Here is a 17217-nt window from a genome sequence, read left to right on the forward strand (position 1 = left end):
TTTACCACATACACTGCCGGACATGTGGCCTTGAACTGTTTCAATATATTTGGAGTATTTTCAAGGTTGTCTGAAAATATGCTTTATTTTTGTAATTCTGCTTCAGCATACTTCATGGTTTCAAAGACAAGGCTTAAGCCTAGTCCCAGACTAAAATGAATGTTTGAACAGTCTTAACTGAAAGCAGTGGCATTGTTTTATCTCAAGATACACACCAGTAATGGTTTTTTTTTTCCGAAGGCACGTTTTTTAAAAGTTACTTAAATGTCTTAAATGACCTAAGGCCTAATCCTGGCTTAATCTAAACCCTGTCTGTGAGACCAGGCCATAGTGCCCAGTTAATGTAGAATATTCTATCACCGTTTCCGTCAAGTTTAACATGAGGGTGTATGAAAGTCAGTTTACGAAACTCACAAGGAAGATAAAAAGGACATACAGAGTTCAATAACTGAGTTACAAATTGTATGCCAAACTATTGCTGTGCTGCACAACATGTCCTATAAACACACACCTCCGCGTTCTTTCCCTGTTGTGAGATTCTCTCTGTTCATTCAGATGGCTGATCCAAAGCCCTCAATCTGTAAACTGTTGTCATCAATTGAGTCATCCAGACAAGTTTTGATGATCACCATCATGTGAATGTTTCTATGTGCATGAAACTCACATTGGCTTGCAGCTCATCCAGTTTGTGGCGAAGGGAGCTAACAATACTTACGAGTATTTCAGTCAGTGGGGTGAATCTTTGAGCTCTCTTTAATCCGTGTCAAACTCCACGATTCTTATTTTCCTTTTCTGAACCCGTGTGCTCTCAGAAGGCCAGAATTATTCCTCAGGAATATTTCAAGCAGGATCAACAGAACCAACATTCGAACGCAAACCCAGCAGGAACGCCCTGGTCATCACAGGCACGCTCTCCAACAAGGCGCCTCCATACCCCATAACTGAAGCCACTCTTCCTAATAATATGAAACATTTGATAGCAGTCACTTTGTCCTTTTATTTTGACATTAGGAAACCACAGTTAGGAAACCTCTCTGGGCCACAGACTCAGAACTTGGACAATCTGCTTTTGTCTTTTTGGCATGGAGACACAGGACGTGCTGCATCTGTTATTGTCTTGTTGGACGAAGACTCTGAACATAGTTTTTGTTAATGTCTCTTTCCTCACAGACTGGAGACTCAGAACATGCTCATCTCTGTTGCGGCCTCACAAGTTGTAAACTCAGAGCATGGAATCTGAACTCAAAACTTGGTTGTATCTGTTCATGTCTCTGCCCTCATGGGCCGGAGACTCAGAACTTTGTATCTGATCACTGGTATTATGACAGAATTTTTATAGTTTAGTGTAAAATCTAACAGATATCTATTAGACTATTTTTATTGCAGCTGTAGCTGTCATAAATGGTACTGATCTGTATCTATTCCCCACTCTCCAAGGGTGCGATCTAATGTTCATTTTAAATAAATACATTTATGGAACTGCTGTTTTGACAACAACTTGGAGATCCAGGATTGTGGTGTGATTTAGATCACTCAGTAATCCATGTATGAAGACTGGTGCCCAGAGGTTGAAGGATCATTTTCCATTTACATTTCTAGCGAAGTGTTGTAGTCTTTAAATATCCGCTGTGTTATGAATAAAGCTAATTAGATCATTAAACATGTTATGCTGCTTTGGAAGTCTGTTACTTGTAGTGAGGCAATAGGGCAGCTGCCTTAGATTTCAGATGCAGACTGGAATTTAAAACACTTTTAAATTAAAGACAAAACACGATCCTCGAAATAAAATGACAAAACCATAACAGATAAACAGAAAAGCTTTAGAGGTAACACCAGCAGAAACACTGGAGCAGAGAACATAGACCTGAAATGTTCAAAGCTCCCATCTTTTTCCCCCTTTCTTCATCTCTCTCCACTCAGCTCACAGTTGTGGTGAAGTACTTTTTCCAGTTTGGCTTCTTCCCATGGACTACATCAGCATATCGTGGCATTAATGCGGAGCGTCCATTCGCATTACCCAACATAGTTGGAGTTGAGAAGAAAGATGGCTACGTCCTGGTAGACCTCATCCAGTTAATTGCTCTGTTCTTCCATCGCTCCATCCTTAAGGTACTTCACCTTCCCAGAAATCTACAAAAGACATTCCAGTTTATGATCTGTATGTTTTATTGCAAGGATACATTAAATTGGGTAAAATATTCAATTTTTAATTAGAAATGTTTTATCAATATTTAATTCATTTTAACTGTTTATAACCAAAATTTTTCCTTTTTTTGTGCGGCCCTACCTACATTTCTGCAAAACTTCCAAGCCATACCTATTCATACAATTCAATGCAGTTTCCCGCTGAAATTAATACTAGGGGCTGTAAAACACAGACTCCTTAAAGGGGACATATCATGCTAAATGCACTTTTTTAGCCCTTAAATGCATTTTGTTGTATATTTGGAGTGTTTAGAAGTACAGAAAAGATGAAATGATTCTCTTCAGGTGCTTCGTTGATATCTTTATATTCTGTTTTGGTCATATTTTTCAACCGGTTCAGATTTTTCTGTTATCTATGACGTTTTTTGAACTATCACGTCACAGTATTTGCAGCGGAACTGCCAAATAAGGACATTGACTTCCGGCCCAACACTTCGAGCAATCCGCCATTATTATTTCTCGCTGCAATTTTGTAGTCCAAGCTAAAGGATGCAGAAGTTACGAGAGGGTAAGTTAAAATGTTCGGTTGTTGGATGTAGTAACCCACACGCTTCATTACACCGTCTAATTTAGATGAACTGCCGCGCTTGTGACAGGAGCATGTTTAACTGAAAGAACGAGCAGAGAGAGAGACCCGGTCGCACGCGCGCTCACTCTCTCTCTTCAGAGCCAGGCGAAAGTGTAAACAAGACATCACCGTCTCCAAACTAGACGCTGTCTTGCTCTCTCTCCCTCGGACATATTAATCAAAATAAATCGACACGGTGGTAAAAGGTCGGAAGACCAAAGTTTCATGTGTAAATACAGTAACACACCATTGCGATACATCCATATGAAGACGTTGTTCTGCAGGTTCGTCGTCTTCATTTTCATCTTGCTCCGGCTCTGGCTCGAACATGTAAGGCTGGCTGGACAAGTCTTCCGTTGTTGACATTTTGTTAATAACGTGTGTATAAAAGTTTCTGTGCGCTAGATAATCCTATCTCTGCTACCAGACTACAAAAATGGCCGAACGGGGTGGAGTTGAACCGAGTGTCACCGCTACAACCTGGAGAGGGGGCGGGGTATGAAGTGTTTCAATATTATTTAAAGAGACCGCACCAAAACGAGTTGCTTTCAGAAGCACATTAGAAAAGGGGTAGAAAAGGGGCCTGTGGAGCTATAATAATGAGGAATTCAGACCCAAGCATTGCAGTTCCGCTTTATATAGACTACAAATGTATGATTTATATGTAAAAAGGAACAATTTAAAAGCATGATATGTCTCCTTTAAATACCTTTTATAATTACAGAGGCAGATTATCAATTATATAAATTAATTTTTGCACATTTTCTTGCACAATACTGTATTATGACCTCAAAAACGTTTACCATAGTGCATGAAACTAATACATTTTGACGTTTGCATCATGCAATCAGTGGCTTTTCTGGCATAGGAAATTTGTTTTCTAGCTCATCTGGTACAACATTATACTTACAACGTGGAGCAGTACGAGTATGTGTTTTTAACTCACTTTTGCTTTTGTTAACACTATTGCTTAAGTTTAGGGTTGGATTTAGTGTAAGTGCTACGTTATTTTCAAATGCGAAATCATTTTGCTGGAATGTTGCCAGAAGCACATTTTTCCACTGAGCCTGGATTGTTCTCCTTGATTCTTACACCATCTTGGATGGAATTGTACTTTGAACTTTGGTACAATGTGTTCTGGGATTTAATTTTCTTTGAAGAATACAGGCGATGCTGCCTTATCATTTTTCCAAACAAAAGCATTGTTGCAGGCAGTCTGTCACAGTTTGTTTTGATTTCTGTTGTGGTCTGTGTTTAGTTTATCTGTTAATTAGTTCAGTTCTGTCTTTCTCCGCTCCTGCCTGTTTGTTTCTATAGTTTTTGATTGATTGTTAATTTTTTTTTTTTTTGGGTTTAATAAAAGATTGCTGCACTTAGATCCAGTTTCGTCTCTGCTGCAACCACCAATCGTAACACAGTCTTTGCATCAGGAGTGTGCCTATGATGCCTGGTTCTCTTACGAGAGGTCTCTCGTACTGCGTAAAATATCTTACGCTAGGGGAAAATCCTTTTTCCACGAGATATTGAAGCCAAAAATTATCCTTAATTTTGTAATAATGCAAAACGCGTTGCGGCAGCATGCAGACATAGGCGAGGCAGCTTGCGCGCCTATTGGCTGCTCTGCGGCAACTGCAGCAGCCTATCGAGCGAGGCCTGGCGTGACGCCAGACCCAATCAGGGCACTTCGCGCCCGCTGCGTCCCGTCCCGCCGAAATGGGCGTGGTCTAGGCCAATAAATACCGCTCGCAGGCAGCTATTATCTGATTTTTCATCATTCAAGCGAAGCACACGCATCGCTGGAGCTGGAGAAGAAGCCGCGCCGTCTGAAAGAGAGCACCTTCAGCGGGACGAGTCACTGAAGTCGCTGGCCGCGCCGCCTTCCTTGCCTTCCTGCTGCGCTATCCGGCGTTATATCCTTTCTCTGCTACTGTGTTTATGTATGTGTGTGTGTTCGCCGCCGCGACACACACTCCCATTGCACTAAAAGAGCTGGGCGTCTTTTTGAAGACGCCCCTTTTCCTGATCACGCAGCTCTCGCACTCGCTGACGGCGACTGCCCTCACTGCGAGCTAGTTACTGCCTATGGTGACTCTGAGGACTCACCTGGCATCCTTCTCCGAGACTGCTCCTCCGCCCCCCCCCCAACCCGCAAAGCTTGCCGGTTCGCCCGCTTGCCTTGCCTGCTTGGGGGACGATACCTGTTCTCCCTCTGTTCGAGCCGCGCAAACCGCGCCGCTCACAGGGGATGTCAGGAGCGGGCGGTCACGGGGCTAGCTTTCTCTCTCCCTCTGTTCAAGCCGCGCAAACTGTGCCGCTCACAAGGGAGGCTGGAAGCGGACGGTCGGGGTTAGTTTTTCTTTACGTTATAAGAAAGCTACCCTGCCTCTGCGCCCCATTCATGCGTCACTCACCGGCGAAAGGAGAAAGGAGTGTTTTTAGTCCCTCCGAGGATGGACTGACCTTCAATTTCTCATACATTTCCCAGTTCCCTGATCATGCGACTGGAAATATCAATATTGCAGCAGGCGAGCCTGTTTTAATACAAGCGCGCCTGCAAGCAAACGCCGAAGAAAACATGTTGACGCTCTTATATGCTCGTGCATCCGAAAGCCTTTGTGTTCCCCCCTGTGGCTCAGTGGCGGAATCATTGGTTTTCCTCACGAGAGACCGATGTTCGAATCCCGGTCTAGCGGCAGTTAAAATTATGCCGCCAATGCTTCGCTCTGTCAGTTCCCTGAAAAGCGACTGCAGATGTGCATTTTGCAGCCAACGAGCGCGTTGCACAACCCGCTCGCCTGCACCCAAACACCGTTTCTATGGTTTCCGTGCGTCACTGGCGAAAGGAGAAAAGAGTGTTTCTGGTCCCCCCGCGGACGGACCGACCTCCTCTTTCTCGTACATTTCTCATTCCCCTCTGAAGTTCGGGCGACTGGAAATGTCAGTATTGCAGTGAGCAAGCCTGTTGTAATACACGCATGCCTGCAAACAAACGCCAGCACGTTGACGCTCTCTTATAATACTCGTGCTAACTGAGTTACAATGTGTCTCCCCCTGTGGCCCAGTGGCAGACTCTCAGGTTTTTGCACGCGAGAGACCCGCGTTCGATCCCCGGGTCTACCGGCAGATAAAATTATGCCGTCAATGCTCGCTCTGTCAGTTCTACCAGAAAGACTCGGGAGAATTAATACTGTAACGATAACATTTATTTAGAAGCTCAGCAAGCAATCAGGTTCTTTGGCGCAGGCCCCATTCGTAACTCGCATACGGAGGGTACGGAATCTGCGAGTCCCGCCTGAAGACGAAGGCGGGGGCGCCGCTCACCCCCGGCGGAGTAAGGAAAGGGGCCATCTGGTGGTGGTGGGGTGGATGGAGGAAAAGAACATTCTGAAGTCTTCGGGATGGAAGGGATAGCCTGACTGATGGTGTAAAGGTTGATAGAGGGAGGACCCAGCTTGGTGGAGTAGAGGAGTTGGAGGAAGGATCTCATCTTGGTGGAGGCGGGGAGGATGGAGGTACTGGAGCGACAGCATCTGCGAAATCAGACATGTGTAAGCGCTGCCCTTTTAAGATACAGTAAATGATATGATTGGATAGATGAGGAGGTAATTAATGACGCGAACGATTGAGTCTTCCTAGCAGAACTTGCGCTAGCTTCATTTCCCTGAAAAGGCGACTGCAGATGTGTATTTTGCAGCCAACGAGCGCGTTGTACAACCCGCTCGCCTGCACCCAAACACCGTTTCTATGGTGTTCCGTGCGTCACTGGCGTAAGGAAAAAGGGGAGTTTTTCTGGTCCCGCTGCGGACGGACCAACCTCCTTTTCCTATACATTTCCCATTCCCCTCTGGAATTCAGGCGACTGGAAATGTCAATATGGCAGTGAACGAGCCTGTTGTAATGCACGCAGGCCTGCAATAAACGCCAGCATGTTGACGCTCTCTGTTTCTATGGCAACTTCTCGCTCGTTCAGTTCCAGTAAATGTGACTGTTCCAGTGTATTCTGCAGTAAACAAGTCGGCGACGCAGCACGCTTGCCTGCACACAAACGCCGTTTTTACGGCTACCTAGATAAATCCCATAAGTGTGAATTTTCTGGTGTCCCGGCCACGGCCGATGGTGCTTTATGTGTAGAAAGAATGCCCACTGCCCAGTGCCCATCTCTACACACAAGCACAGCCCGTCACACAGGGCTCGCGCACATGAATCGACTCAGATCGATTGCGCTTCAAACATGGTGAATGTGCCCACTAACACCACGTTATGCATGTCTCACGGTTTCTGTAAAAACGAAACCAACGTGCATTCGCTTCACTCAAGCGAACGATGCTTTCAGTGTGATAAATGTGCCCGCTGTCCCGCGCCCACATCCACACATAGACATGACAGTTCCTACGGGAACCGCCCAGCCCTCCCCCTCGCGGTTGACCACCGCAGAGGAGTCGAGCGCGGGCAATCTGCCCGCTGTTATCAGCGCGCCCCATGCCTCAAATGTCACGAGCGCGACGCTTGTGTTACAGCACGCCGAAGCCTCTCCATCGCTGAGCGAGCGGAGCGCGCTTCGTATTCAACCCCTAGCTATTCATGCAGACGCATGGGCAAAGCTGCCCGGGGTTTCGAAGTGGGTGCTGGACATTATAAAAAGAGGCTATTCGCTACAGTTTCGCCGACGCCCTCGCCGCTATGCGGCGCGCGTCGAGACCACGGTAAAAGCAGAAGTAGCACATTTACTTCGAGCCGAGGTGGCGAAACTATTGAACTAAGGGGCCATAGAGCCTCTCTCTCTCTCAAGTTCAGAGCGAAGGAGGGCTATACAGCAGATACTTCCTGGTACCGAAAAATGACGGGGGTCTCAGACCCATACCAGATCTGAGGCAACTGAACAGAGTGCTTGTGAAGCGACAGTTCAGGATGCTCACGACCAGACAAATCCTCGTGCAGATTCGCCAAGGAGATTGGTTTGTGTCAATAGATCTGAAAGACGCATATTTTCAAATACAGATAGCGTCACGTCACAGGCGATATTTGAGATTCGCCTTCAAGGGCCAGGCATATCAGTACACAGTCCTCCCGTTCGGTTTGTCCCTGGCACCCCGTACGTTTACGAAGTGCATGGATGCGGCACTCGCACCCCTCAGAATGAGAGGCATGCGAGTACTGAACTATTTGGACGATTGGCTGATTCTAGCGCAATCTCGCTCAGTGCTCATAGAACAGACGACCGTTTTACTCGATCACCTCGAGAATTGGGGTCTCAGTGTCAATTGGGCGAAGAGCTGTCTGTCACCCAGTCAGAAGATATCTTTCCTGGGCACAGAATCGGACTCGCTGTCCATGATAGCGCGACTATCACCACAGCGCGCGGTAGACATTCAACGCACAGCGAACTCGTTCCGCTGCGGCGCGTCTGTCCCGCTCAAGAAGTTTCAGAAGATGCTGGGTCTCATGGCCTCAGCATCATCATCAGTGCTCCAGCTGGGCCTGCTCCGCATGCGCCCGCTGCAGTTTGGCTGAAAGCGCGAGTCCCACGCCGAGCGTGGGCACCCGGTTTGCTTCGCCTCAGGGTCAATCAGAAGTGCGTCACAGCTCTGAAACCTTGGAGAGCGAACGACTGGTACCAGTCAGGTGTAAGCCTGGGGACTTCCTCGAGGGTGAAAGTGGTGTCCACGGACGCGTCCACCTCGGGATGGGGAGCGCTGCTCGAGGGCAGACCGTTCTTCGGCCAGTGGTCAGAACGGGAGAAGCTCCTGCACATAAACTGCCTCGAAATGCTGGCAGTAAACAACGCGCTGGCGCGTTTTTGTCCCCAAATAAAAGGACGCCACGTCCTGGTCCGTTCGGACAACGTGTCTGTGATGTCCTACATAAATCGCCAGGGCGGCCTCAGGTCCACGAACCTGTACAGGCTAGCAGAACGCCTCCTGGTGTGGGCTCAGCGCAACCTGCGCTCGCTCAGAGCAGCGCACGTGCCAGGGCTCCTGAATATAGGACCAGACAGACTGTCCAGGAACAATGTTCCGGCAGGCGAATGGTCTCTACACCCACAGACAGTCCAACTGCTGTGGAAGAAATTCGGCAGAGCGGAAGTAGACCTGTTTGCGTCTCAAGAAAACGCTCACTGTCCGGAATTTTTCTCCAAGAGCAGGGACGCGCTGGCCCATGTGTGGCCCCGCCGCCCGCTCTATGTTTTTCCCCCGTCTCTCTCCTGCCTCAGGTGATAGAGCGGATCAGGGAAGAAGGATGCTCAGTATTGCTGGTAGCACCGTTCTGGGAAAACCAACCTTGGTTCCCAGTCGTGTTGCAGTTAGCAAGTACTGCCCCGTGGCCAGTACCAGTGAGGAGAGACCTCCTCTCACAGGCCCACGGCTCGATCTGGCATCCTCACCCGGAATTATGGTCCCTTCATGTCTGGGCCATCAACGGGTACATGTTGGACTCCCTAAAGGAGTATTAGACACGATCACGCAGGCTAGAGCTCCGTCTACGAGACGGCTCTACTCCTCGAAATGGTCAGTGTTTTCGGGCTGGTGCACAGCCCGTGGCGTGTCACCCACAGACTGTGGAGTGACGGAGGTGTTTTCCTTCCTACAAGAGCTGTTGGACAAGGGCAGGGCCCCCTCCACGCTCAAAGTTTATGTGGCGGCTATAGCAGCGTTCTCAGGAACAACGCTTGGCCAGTCAATAGGAAGGAACGATTTAGTCATCCGCTTCCTTAGAGGGGCTAAGAGACTGAATCCTCCCAGACCTCCCGCAGTCCCCGTATGGGACCTTTCTGCGGTTCTGGAAGCCATGAAAGGTGCGCCATTCGAGCCTTTACAGTCAATTGATTTGAAACATCTGTCTTTCAAGACTGTGTTTCTGATGGCTCTCGCTTCAGTGAAGCGCATAGGGGACTTACACGCGCTCTCTGTGAGCGCGACGTGCATGGAGTTTGGGCCTAATGACTCGAAAAGTTATACTCAAACCTAAGCACGGTTATGTTCCAAAATCCCTCAACACACCGTTTAGGGCGCAGGTTATCTCCCTGTCAGCCCTACCGGTCCCTGATGAGGAAAGAGACGCGGGCCTCCTTTGCCCAGTCAGGGCATTACGAGCTTATGTGTCTCGCTCGTCTGTTTTCAGACAAACGGAGCAGCTCTTTGTTTCGTTTAGCGGGCGTCCTAAGGGACTAGCCGCGTCGAAACAGAGCCTATCCAGATGGATAGTTGATGCTATAGCGCTGACATACGCTTCCAAGGGCATGCAGTGCCCGTTGGGTGTCAGAGCGCACTCCACGAGTGGCATGGCCTCTTCGTGGGCCTGGTCAAGTGGGATTGCCTTGCAAGATATTTGTACGGCGGCAGGCTGGGCCTTCCCGTCTACATTTATAAGGTTCTACAACCTAGAGGTTCCCGCCCTGCAGGCCAGGCTGCTGTCGGTCTAAGTTAACCAGTATTATCTGACCTGATGCTATCAGCTCAGAATGCTGCGTCTACTGAGCACAGCTCGATGATCGACAGTGAAAAGCAGCAGCACGAGATGTGCCTGGGCAAACTGTGTAAGACCCACATTTCCCCATCAGTTCAGGCCGTACCCCGCCCTGTCTGTATGATGAAATTCGCGTCTAAGCGACGCTGCCATATGTGGAAGAGTGCGGCTCCGCCCCTCCCTCTTCCCGGACTCCCTGTGAGTTCCCTGAGTGATTGTGCACTATATGTACCCCGGGCTTTCGCCCTTGGGTCTTTGGTGTCAGATCTCAGCATGCACGGCGTTTTGCATTGGGTCCCCTAGCGTAAGATATCTTACGCAGTACGAGAGACCTCTCGTAAGAGAACGTACTCGGTTACTAACGTAACCTCGGTTCTCTCTAGAAGAGGGAACGAGTACTGCGTATCTTGCCGTGCATGCACACGCTCTGGTTGCTTCGATGATGAAAAACCAGATAATAGCTGCCTGCGAGCGGTATTTATAGGCCTAGACCACGCCCATTTCGGCGGGACGTGACGCAGCGGGCGCGAAGTGCCCTGATTGGGTCTGGCGTCACGCCAGGCCTCGCTCGATAGGCTGCTGCAGTTGCCGCAGAGCAGCCAATAGGCGCGCAAGCTGCCTCGCCTATGTCTGCATGCTGCCGCAACGCGTTTTGCATTATTACAAAATTAAGGATAATTTTTGGCTTCAATATCTCACGGAAAAAGGATTTTCCCCTAGCGTAAGATATCTTACGCAGTACTCGTTCCCTCTTCTAGAGAGAACCGAGGTTACGTTAGTAACCGAGTGCGTTTTGTGGTTCAGGAGGTTTTATAACAGAGCCAGTGAGACTTTTGTGCCTTTGTTTTGGTGCCTTCAGAGTCATGGTTTATGGGATAACAAGGAAGTGGAGATGCCAGACTTCTTTAAGAAGCTAAAGAGGAAAACAGAGAAAAACAAGATGACTGGAGGATCAAGACGACGAGAAGAAAACACAAGCAGACGAATTCCCTTCATCCCTCTTCAGGCTTCATTCACTTCTTTCCTCCGGAGACAGAGAGCAGAGAGTCCTGAAGGACAGGGTAAGATCTTCATATGGAAATCCATGAGGAATATTCTGAATAAAAAAAAAAAAAAAAAAAATTCATATATATATATATATATATATATATATATATATATATATATATATTAGTTGTCAACATTTGAAGTGGATCAAAAAAGTTAATCAATGTATCACTTTGATGCAAGGTTTTGATCCACTTCAAATGTTGACTACTGTGTGTTTGTGTGTATATATATATATATATATGCGCGTTCGCTCTAGACAGTGTTAGCTGCTCAGTTGTTTACTCTCATAACACATGGCAACACAGCTAAAAGTTTCCTAAATTTGAGCATTTATTGAAAGTAGCCTACATTTACCTGTTGGTGCCTTCACAAGCACCCGTAAAAGCTGCTGAGTTGAGTCACGCGCAATGCGATTAACAGCCTCGGATAGTTGCAGAAGGTCTGTCTATAACAGTACGTTTTCGTAAAAAATAAATGTCCCTATGGAGAAAATAAAATACTATGAAAATAGTTTCCGTAAAGACCTTTTTTTCACTTGATTTAGTCTAGTTAGTCTTGTATCAAACACAATATGATTTTCATTGATCAAGATCTGGCAGCAGCAGCACATTTGTCCTCTTGGGCGAGCGATCCACGGACAGCTTACCTTGCGCATTAAATCCCCTATATGCCAGCAAACCAATGAGAATGCGGGACAGTGATGACGATACATAACAACAGAGCGTACATGGCAAAGCTGCTGTGGATCCGCATAACTGGAACTATCAGTGAGGGGCAGATTTGAAGAAAATTATCGTTGTTTGGCAAATAAATAAATGGCTTGGGAATGCAGAGCATTCTCAGCTTATATGGACCGTACACCGATACACACTCACTCTCTCTCACACACACACACACACAGAGAGAGATAACGCATATACAGTACATATATAGTATATTAAAAAATACATGTGTATACACTGACAAATTTTGCACAGGCCAATTTGTTCTCTTTGTTTTGTTCATGTCTACATCATACATGAGTATTTATATATCTGTGTTATTATCCTTTTTTAAATATTATATCATCAGATGAGAGCCATAGCAGGAAAAGGCATTCACAGAAGAAGCAGCAGAGGAATGTGCCGCTAAGCAGAAAGGAGCGTATGAAAAAGTATATGAATGACCGAATGCTGGAGGCCAAAGCTGCTGTCATAGAGCTGTAAGAGATAAGTAGCATGACAAATGTTCAATTTAACATTTGTATAGACTTTGAAAATGCATTGTTCGAGAAAGCTTTACATAATCAAAAACATTCATTTAAAAATCTTCTACTGTTTGCTTCAATTAAAATAATCTGTATATAATTATGGAATATCATACACAAACAAAGTCACTCAGTGATGCAGACCATGCTGATGATGAATATATACACAGCAGCACTCAGCCTCTGTTCTCTTTCTCTCTTATTCTGGGTGATAAAGAACTGTACGTAAAAGTTTGTAGTTTTGAGAAAGTTATGTTTATGCGTGGTTTGTAAAAAAAAAAAAAAAAAAAAAAAAAAAGTCAGTCACTGAAATAAGGCCATATAACCCACATTGATTATTTGTTCACAAGGCTTTTGGAAATTGTATCACGTAGCCTAGAATTTGTGCTTCAAAACTAAGTGAAAATCATCCTGCCCACTCGTAGGCAGCACAATCCTGCCCACAAAATTTGTGAGACATGTTTTTTGTAGGAAAGCATTAAGCGAGGAGGCGTGAATCATCATGATTATTGATCTTTTTCACACCTGAGAAAGACAAAGACCCTCCCAAAATGGCCCTATCAGGTGGGACTGTGACAACAAAGGTCAAAAAGCCACATTATTGAGCACAATCTTAACAGAGAGGCTCGAACAGTCATGCACCTTTGTACCATTCCTAAAATGGTTACCATTTAACATACCTTTCATTTCCAAGCAGTTTGCTTTTTCATTTTACCATGTTCATGTACGGAGTCTCGTGTGAATGTTTAAGTCAGCAGGACTCATCGGTGGCTTCTGGAAAAAAACTAAAACTGTGAACATGCTGATATCAGTGTGTGTGTGTGTGTGTGTGTGTATATATATATATATATATATATATATATATATATATATATATATGAACACCATGTTGATTGTGCCTTGTAGGCATATACTTGTAGGGCTGCATAAAATAATAACAATAATAATTTTTACATTACAGAAAACTTTTTTTTTTTTTTTTTAGTTTTTTAGGCTTTAAAAGGTTTTAAAGGCTTGCTTCTGCCCAAGAATTTATTTTGCGCGGTCACATAAGTGCTCACATTAGAGCTAATGAGCACGTGCTTGAGAAACTAGACATCTTGTTGGTTTCATACAAATTACTTAAACAGAGAATATTTGTTTTCATTTTGAATTAAATAATATAAAAGTACACACTTTAATGTTTATAAAGATATACTGCTCATGTCTGTGTGACAAGTATTCACTGAGTTTTTTTTTAGTTTAGAGACGTGCTCCAGATAAAAAGTTCATGGAGAAGGAGAGGCAGAAAGCACACCCTGTTTATTTTCTTTATTTTACAAAAGCACAATGTTTTGTTTTGATTGTAAGTGGACACATACAAAAGTAGACATCTTACAGATTCTTTTTTCATATTTCTTTTTTCTGCATGACCATATATGACGCAGTAATTCAAGTCTATTGTGCTACTATGTGAAGAAAAACCAGCAAAACGCGCCGGCGCGTTTGTTAACCCCTAATGGTTAACCAACATGTGCTACACCTTCGAAGCTGCCGGCCACACTGATGAACTTGTGAACCAAACAGGCAACACATACAGTATAGTATGCATATCATCACCAATGTTAACCTGCATGCAAGGAGGAAAACTCTTCGTAAAGGCCATGGTCGCCACTCAAAAGGGGAATTATTCCACTTGGCTAAGAAACTTTTTACTGAAGAAAGAAAAATCTGACGTGATTGTGCCAAACATTAGCTAATAAGGATCAGATCATGTGACCCCACCACAGGCACGTCTGTTGATAGCGGAGGCCGACCTCACTCCGTTGAAGGAGGCAGGCATTGGGATCCTCAACTATCTAGACGACTGACTCATACTGGCCCAGTCATAAGATCAGTTATATGAACACAGGGACATGGTGCTCGTGCACCTCAGCCGTTTGGGGCTTTGCAAACTCTCCCCTGTGCAGAGAATCTCTTTTCTTGGTATGGAGGTGGACTCGGTCGACATGACGGCCCGCCTCACAAACAAATTGCTGAAGAGTGGGACAGCGGCTATTTCAGAGGCTCCTGGGGCATTTGGCATCCGTAGCCGCAGTCGCGCCACTCTGATTGCTTCATATGAGACCGCTTCAGCGCTGGCTTCACGACCAGGTCCCAAGATGAGCATAGCACCGCGGCACACAATGAGAGGAAATCACTCTGGTCTGTCGCCAGTGTCCAGGCATGTTGTTGTCTCAACAGATGCCTCCAGCATGTGCTGTGGTGCTGTATGCGACGGGCATGCAGCCTCGGGCTCCTGGACAGGACCCCACCTGCAATGGCATATCAATCACCCTGAGTTGCTATCAGTACACCTTGCCCTGCGCCGGTTTCTGCCATTGCTGCGGGGCAACAATGTGCTGGTCCGGACAGACAACACTTCGACTGTTGCGTACATCAACTGCCAGGGTGGTTTACGCTCCAGTCGTATGTCACTCCTATGGAGTCAGAAGTGACTCAGGTCATGCAGCCTCAGGTCATCAGTCGTGTAGCCGACGAGCTCTCACGACAGTGTACATCCAGGGAAGAGTGGAGACTCCACCCCCAGACAGTCCAGTTGATTTTGGAATGCTTGGGGGTCGTTCAGGTAGACCTGTTTGCAACCTTGGAATCAACCCACTGCCAGTTGTTCTATTCCCTGACCGAAGTGACCCTCGGCATGCTCTTCATCTGGGACCCAGTGAGTCCATCGGCGAATGGCTTCTTTTGCTGCTTTCACCAGCCCCTCAAGGCAAACTCAGTATTGAAGTCTTGCAAGAAAATGTCGGTGGAAGAACTGGTGGAAGCCTTCAGCAAGGTCGCGCTGGAGGCTGACCGGGTGATGGAGGCAAATGAGGAGGTGGAAACTGCTTGGACTGAGGAAGTGGAGCTTGCATCCACCCCCAAAGAGGGCGAAGTGCAAGACGTTAAAAAGACAGCAGAGGAGTGTGAGCAAAAGCTTGAGGAAGTGGAGGGGGCTGTCCAGAGGGTTCTATGACAAAGTTTTGGCTACCCTGAACTGTCCCTGGTATTGGAGGCAGCTGAAAAGGAGTGCAAGCGGCTGGAGAAAAATAAATCTGGCCTGAAATTGGAGGTATATGAATTAATTCTTAGTAACCTTGAGTGAAAGTGAAAGTAGCAAAAGAAGCCATTCGCCGATGGACTCGCTGGGTCCCAGATGAAGAGCGGCCTGACTTTCAGCAGCGCATGAGGCGTGTGGAAGGTTGGCTGCTTGACTTGATTTCAGGGAAAGCCACCCTATTACAAGCGAAGTTAGAAAACGAGGGGTCCCCAGAAGAAACCCCACACCGGTCACCTGCTATCCAATTGACGCCAACAGCACTCCCGCAGTTTGATGGAAATAAGCGAAATTTCTACATCTGGAAAAAGGAATGGGAGGCGCTCCAAGAGCAAGGGGAACCTACCGGCTCCAAGGAGGTGAGGAAATACCAGCTGTTGGATAGCCTTGAGGAAAAGGTAGCAAGGGTAAGTCTGTCAAATGATACGAAATTTTTCGTATCCTTGAAAAACGATTTGGAAATAAAACCACAATCGCCCTGGAAATTGTTGAAGAGCTGCAGGCGCTGCCACCGGTGAGAAGCCACCAACCCAGGAAGATCGTGGACTTGATCCAGGTTGTGGAAAAAGCCTTGTACGACCTCAGCGGGTTGGGGAATACGGGCGCCTTGAAAAATCCACTCGTCACAAAGTCCCTGGAGAGCAAGCTACCAGAGAGTTTAAAAAAGGAGTTGCTGGTCTACGTATCAAAAGGGGAAGAAGCCGTATCACCTGAAGACAGGTTCGACATGCTCCTTAAGTTTCTGAGAAGTCAGGAGAAGATTTACGAGCAATTAGACCAATTAAGGGATGATGACCCCAGCAGGAGGGAGGCAAGAATTCCTCAAAAGCACGCCCGGACAAGGTCCACCAACTCCTCAAGCTCCCAAGCATCGTGCGTTGTCTGTGGAGAGAGGGCCCACGGGAGGAAGCTGTATTATTGCAAAAAATTTAAAATGCTCAGAGTAGCAGAAAAGAAAGAAGCAGTTAAGAAACTTGGTGCTTGTGGGAGGTGTCTCGAGGTTCACGACAAAGATGCAACAGAGGCCTGGTTATTGAGTGAAACCCAGTTTAATGTTCATGTTTGGTGCCTCCCTATCAAGTGAGGGTTAAGCACAGCTAAGAAGAAAAACACTTGACAGATACACTGGCACACAGCTGGCTCCAGGGCCTACGTGTGTATGCATTTCCCCCAGTGAGCCTGCTCGCACAGACACTGCAAGGTCAGGAAGGACGAGAAGCAGGTCTTGTAGGTTGCGCCTTACTGGCCCACCCAAACCTGGTTCCCAGAACTCATGCTCCTATCGATACCCTCTCCCTGATGGATTCCCCTAAGGAAGGACCTGCTTTCTCAGGGACGGGGTTACCACATGCCACCCACGTACCTTCTACCTCTGGTACCTCCACGTGTGTTCTCTACTACCTCCAGCAGTAGTTGACACTATCACTTCAGCTAGAGCCCCCTCTACGAGGTGTGCTTACGCTTTGAAGTGAAACCTCTTTTTTGATTGGTGTTCTTCCTGCAGGGAAGATCCCTGTAGATGCCCTGTCATCATCCCTGTAGATGCCCTGTCATCATCATTCCTTCAAGAAGGGTAGGAGCGAAGGCTGTCTCCCTTCACCCTGA

The 17217-nt window shown here is 46.7% G+C and overlaps 1 protein-coding gene across 1 annotated transcript in view; it reads left to right on the top strand.

Moving 5' to 3' along the window:
* The window catches only part of LOC309503494 (piezo-type mechanosensitive ion channel component 2), a 127433-nt gene that overhangs the window by 94057 nt on the left and 16159 nt on the right, over window positions 1-17217 (top strand). The window contains 3 exon segments of the mRNA XM_082176334.1: window positions 1921-2109; window positions 11097-11298; window positions 12359-12488. Of these exon segments, the coding sequence (XP_082032460.1) occupies window positions 1921-2109; window positions 11097-11298; window positions 12359-12488 (521 nt within the window).

The sequence above is a fragment of the Leuciscus leuciscus genome, assembly GCF_965113295.1.
Source record: "Leuciscus leuciscus genome assembly, chromosome: 7".
Classification (NCBI taxonomy): domain Eukaryota; kingdom Metazoa; phylum Chordata; class Actinopteri; order Cypriniformes; family Leuciscidae; genus Leuciscus; species Leuciscus leuciscus.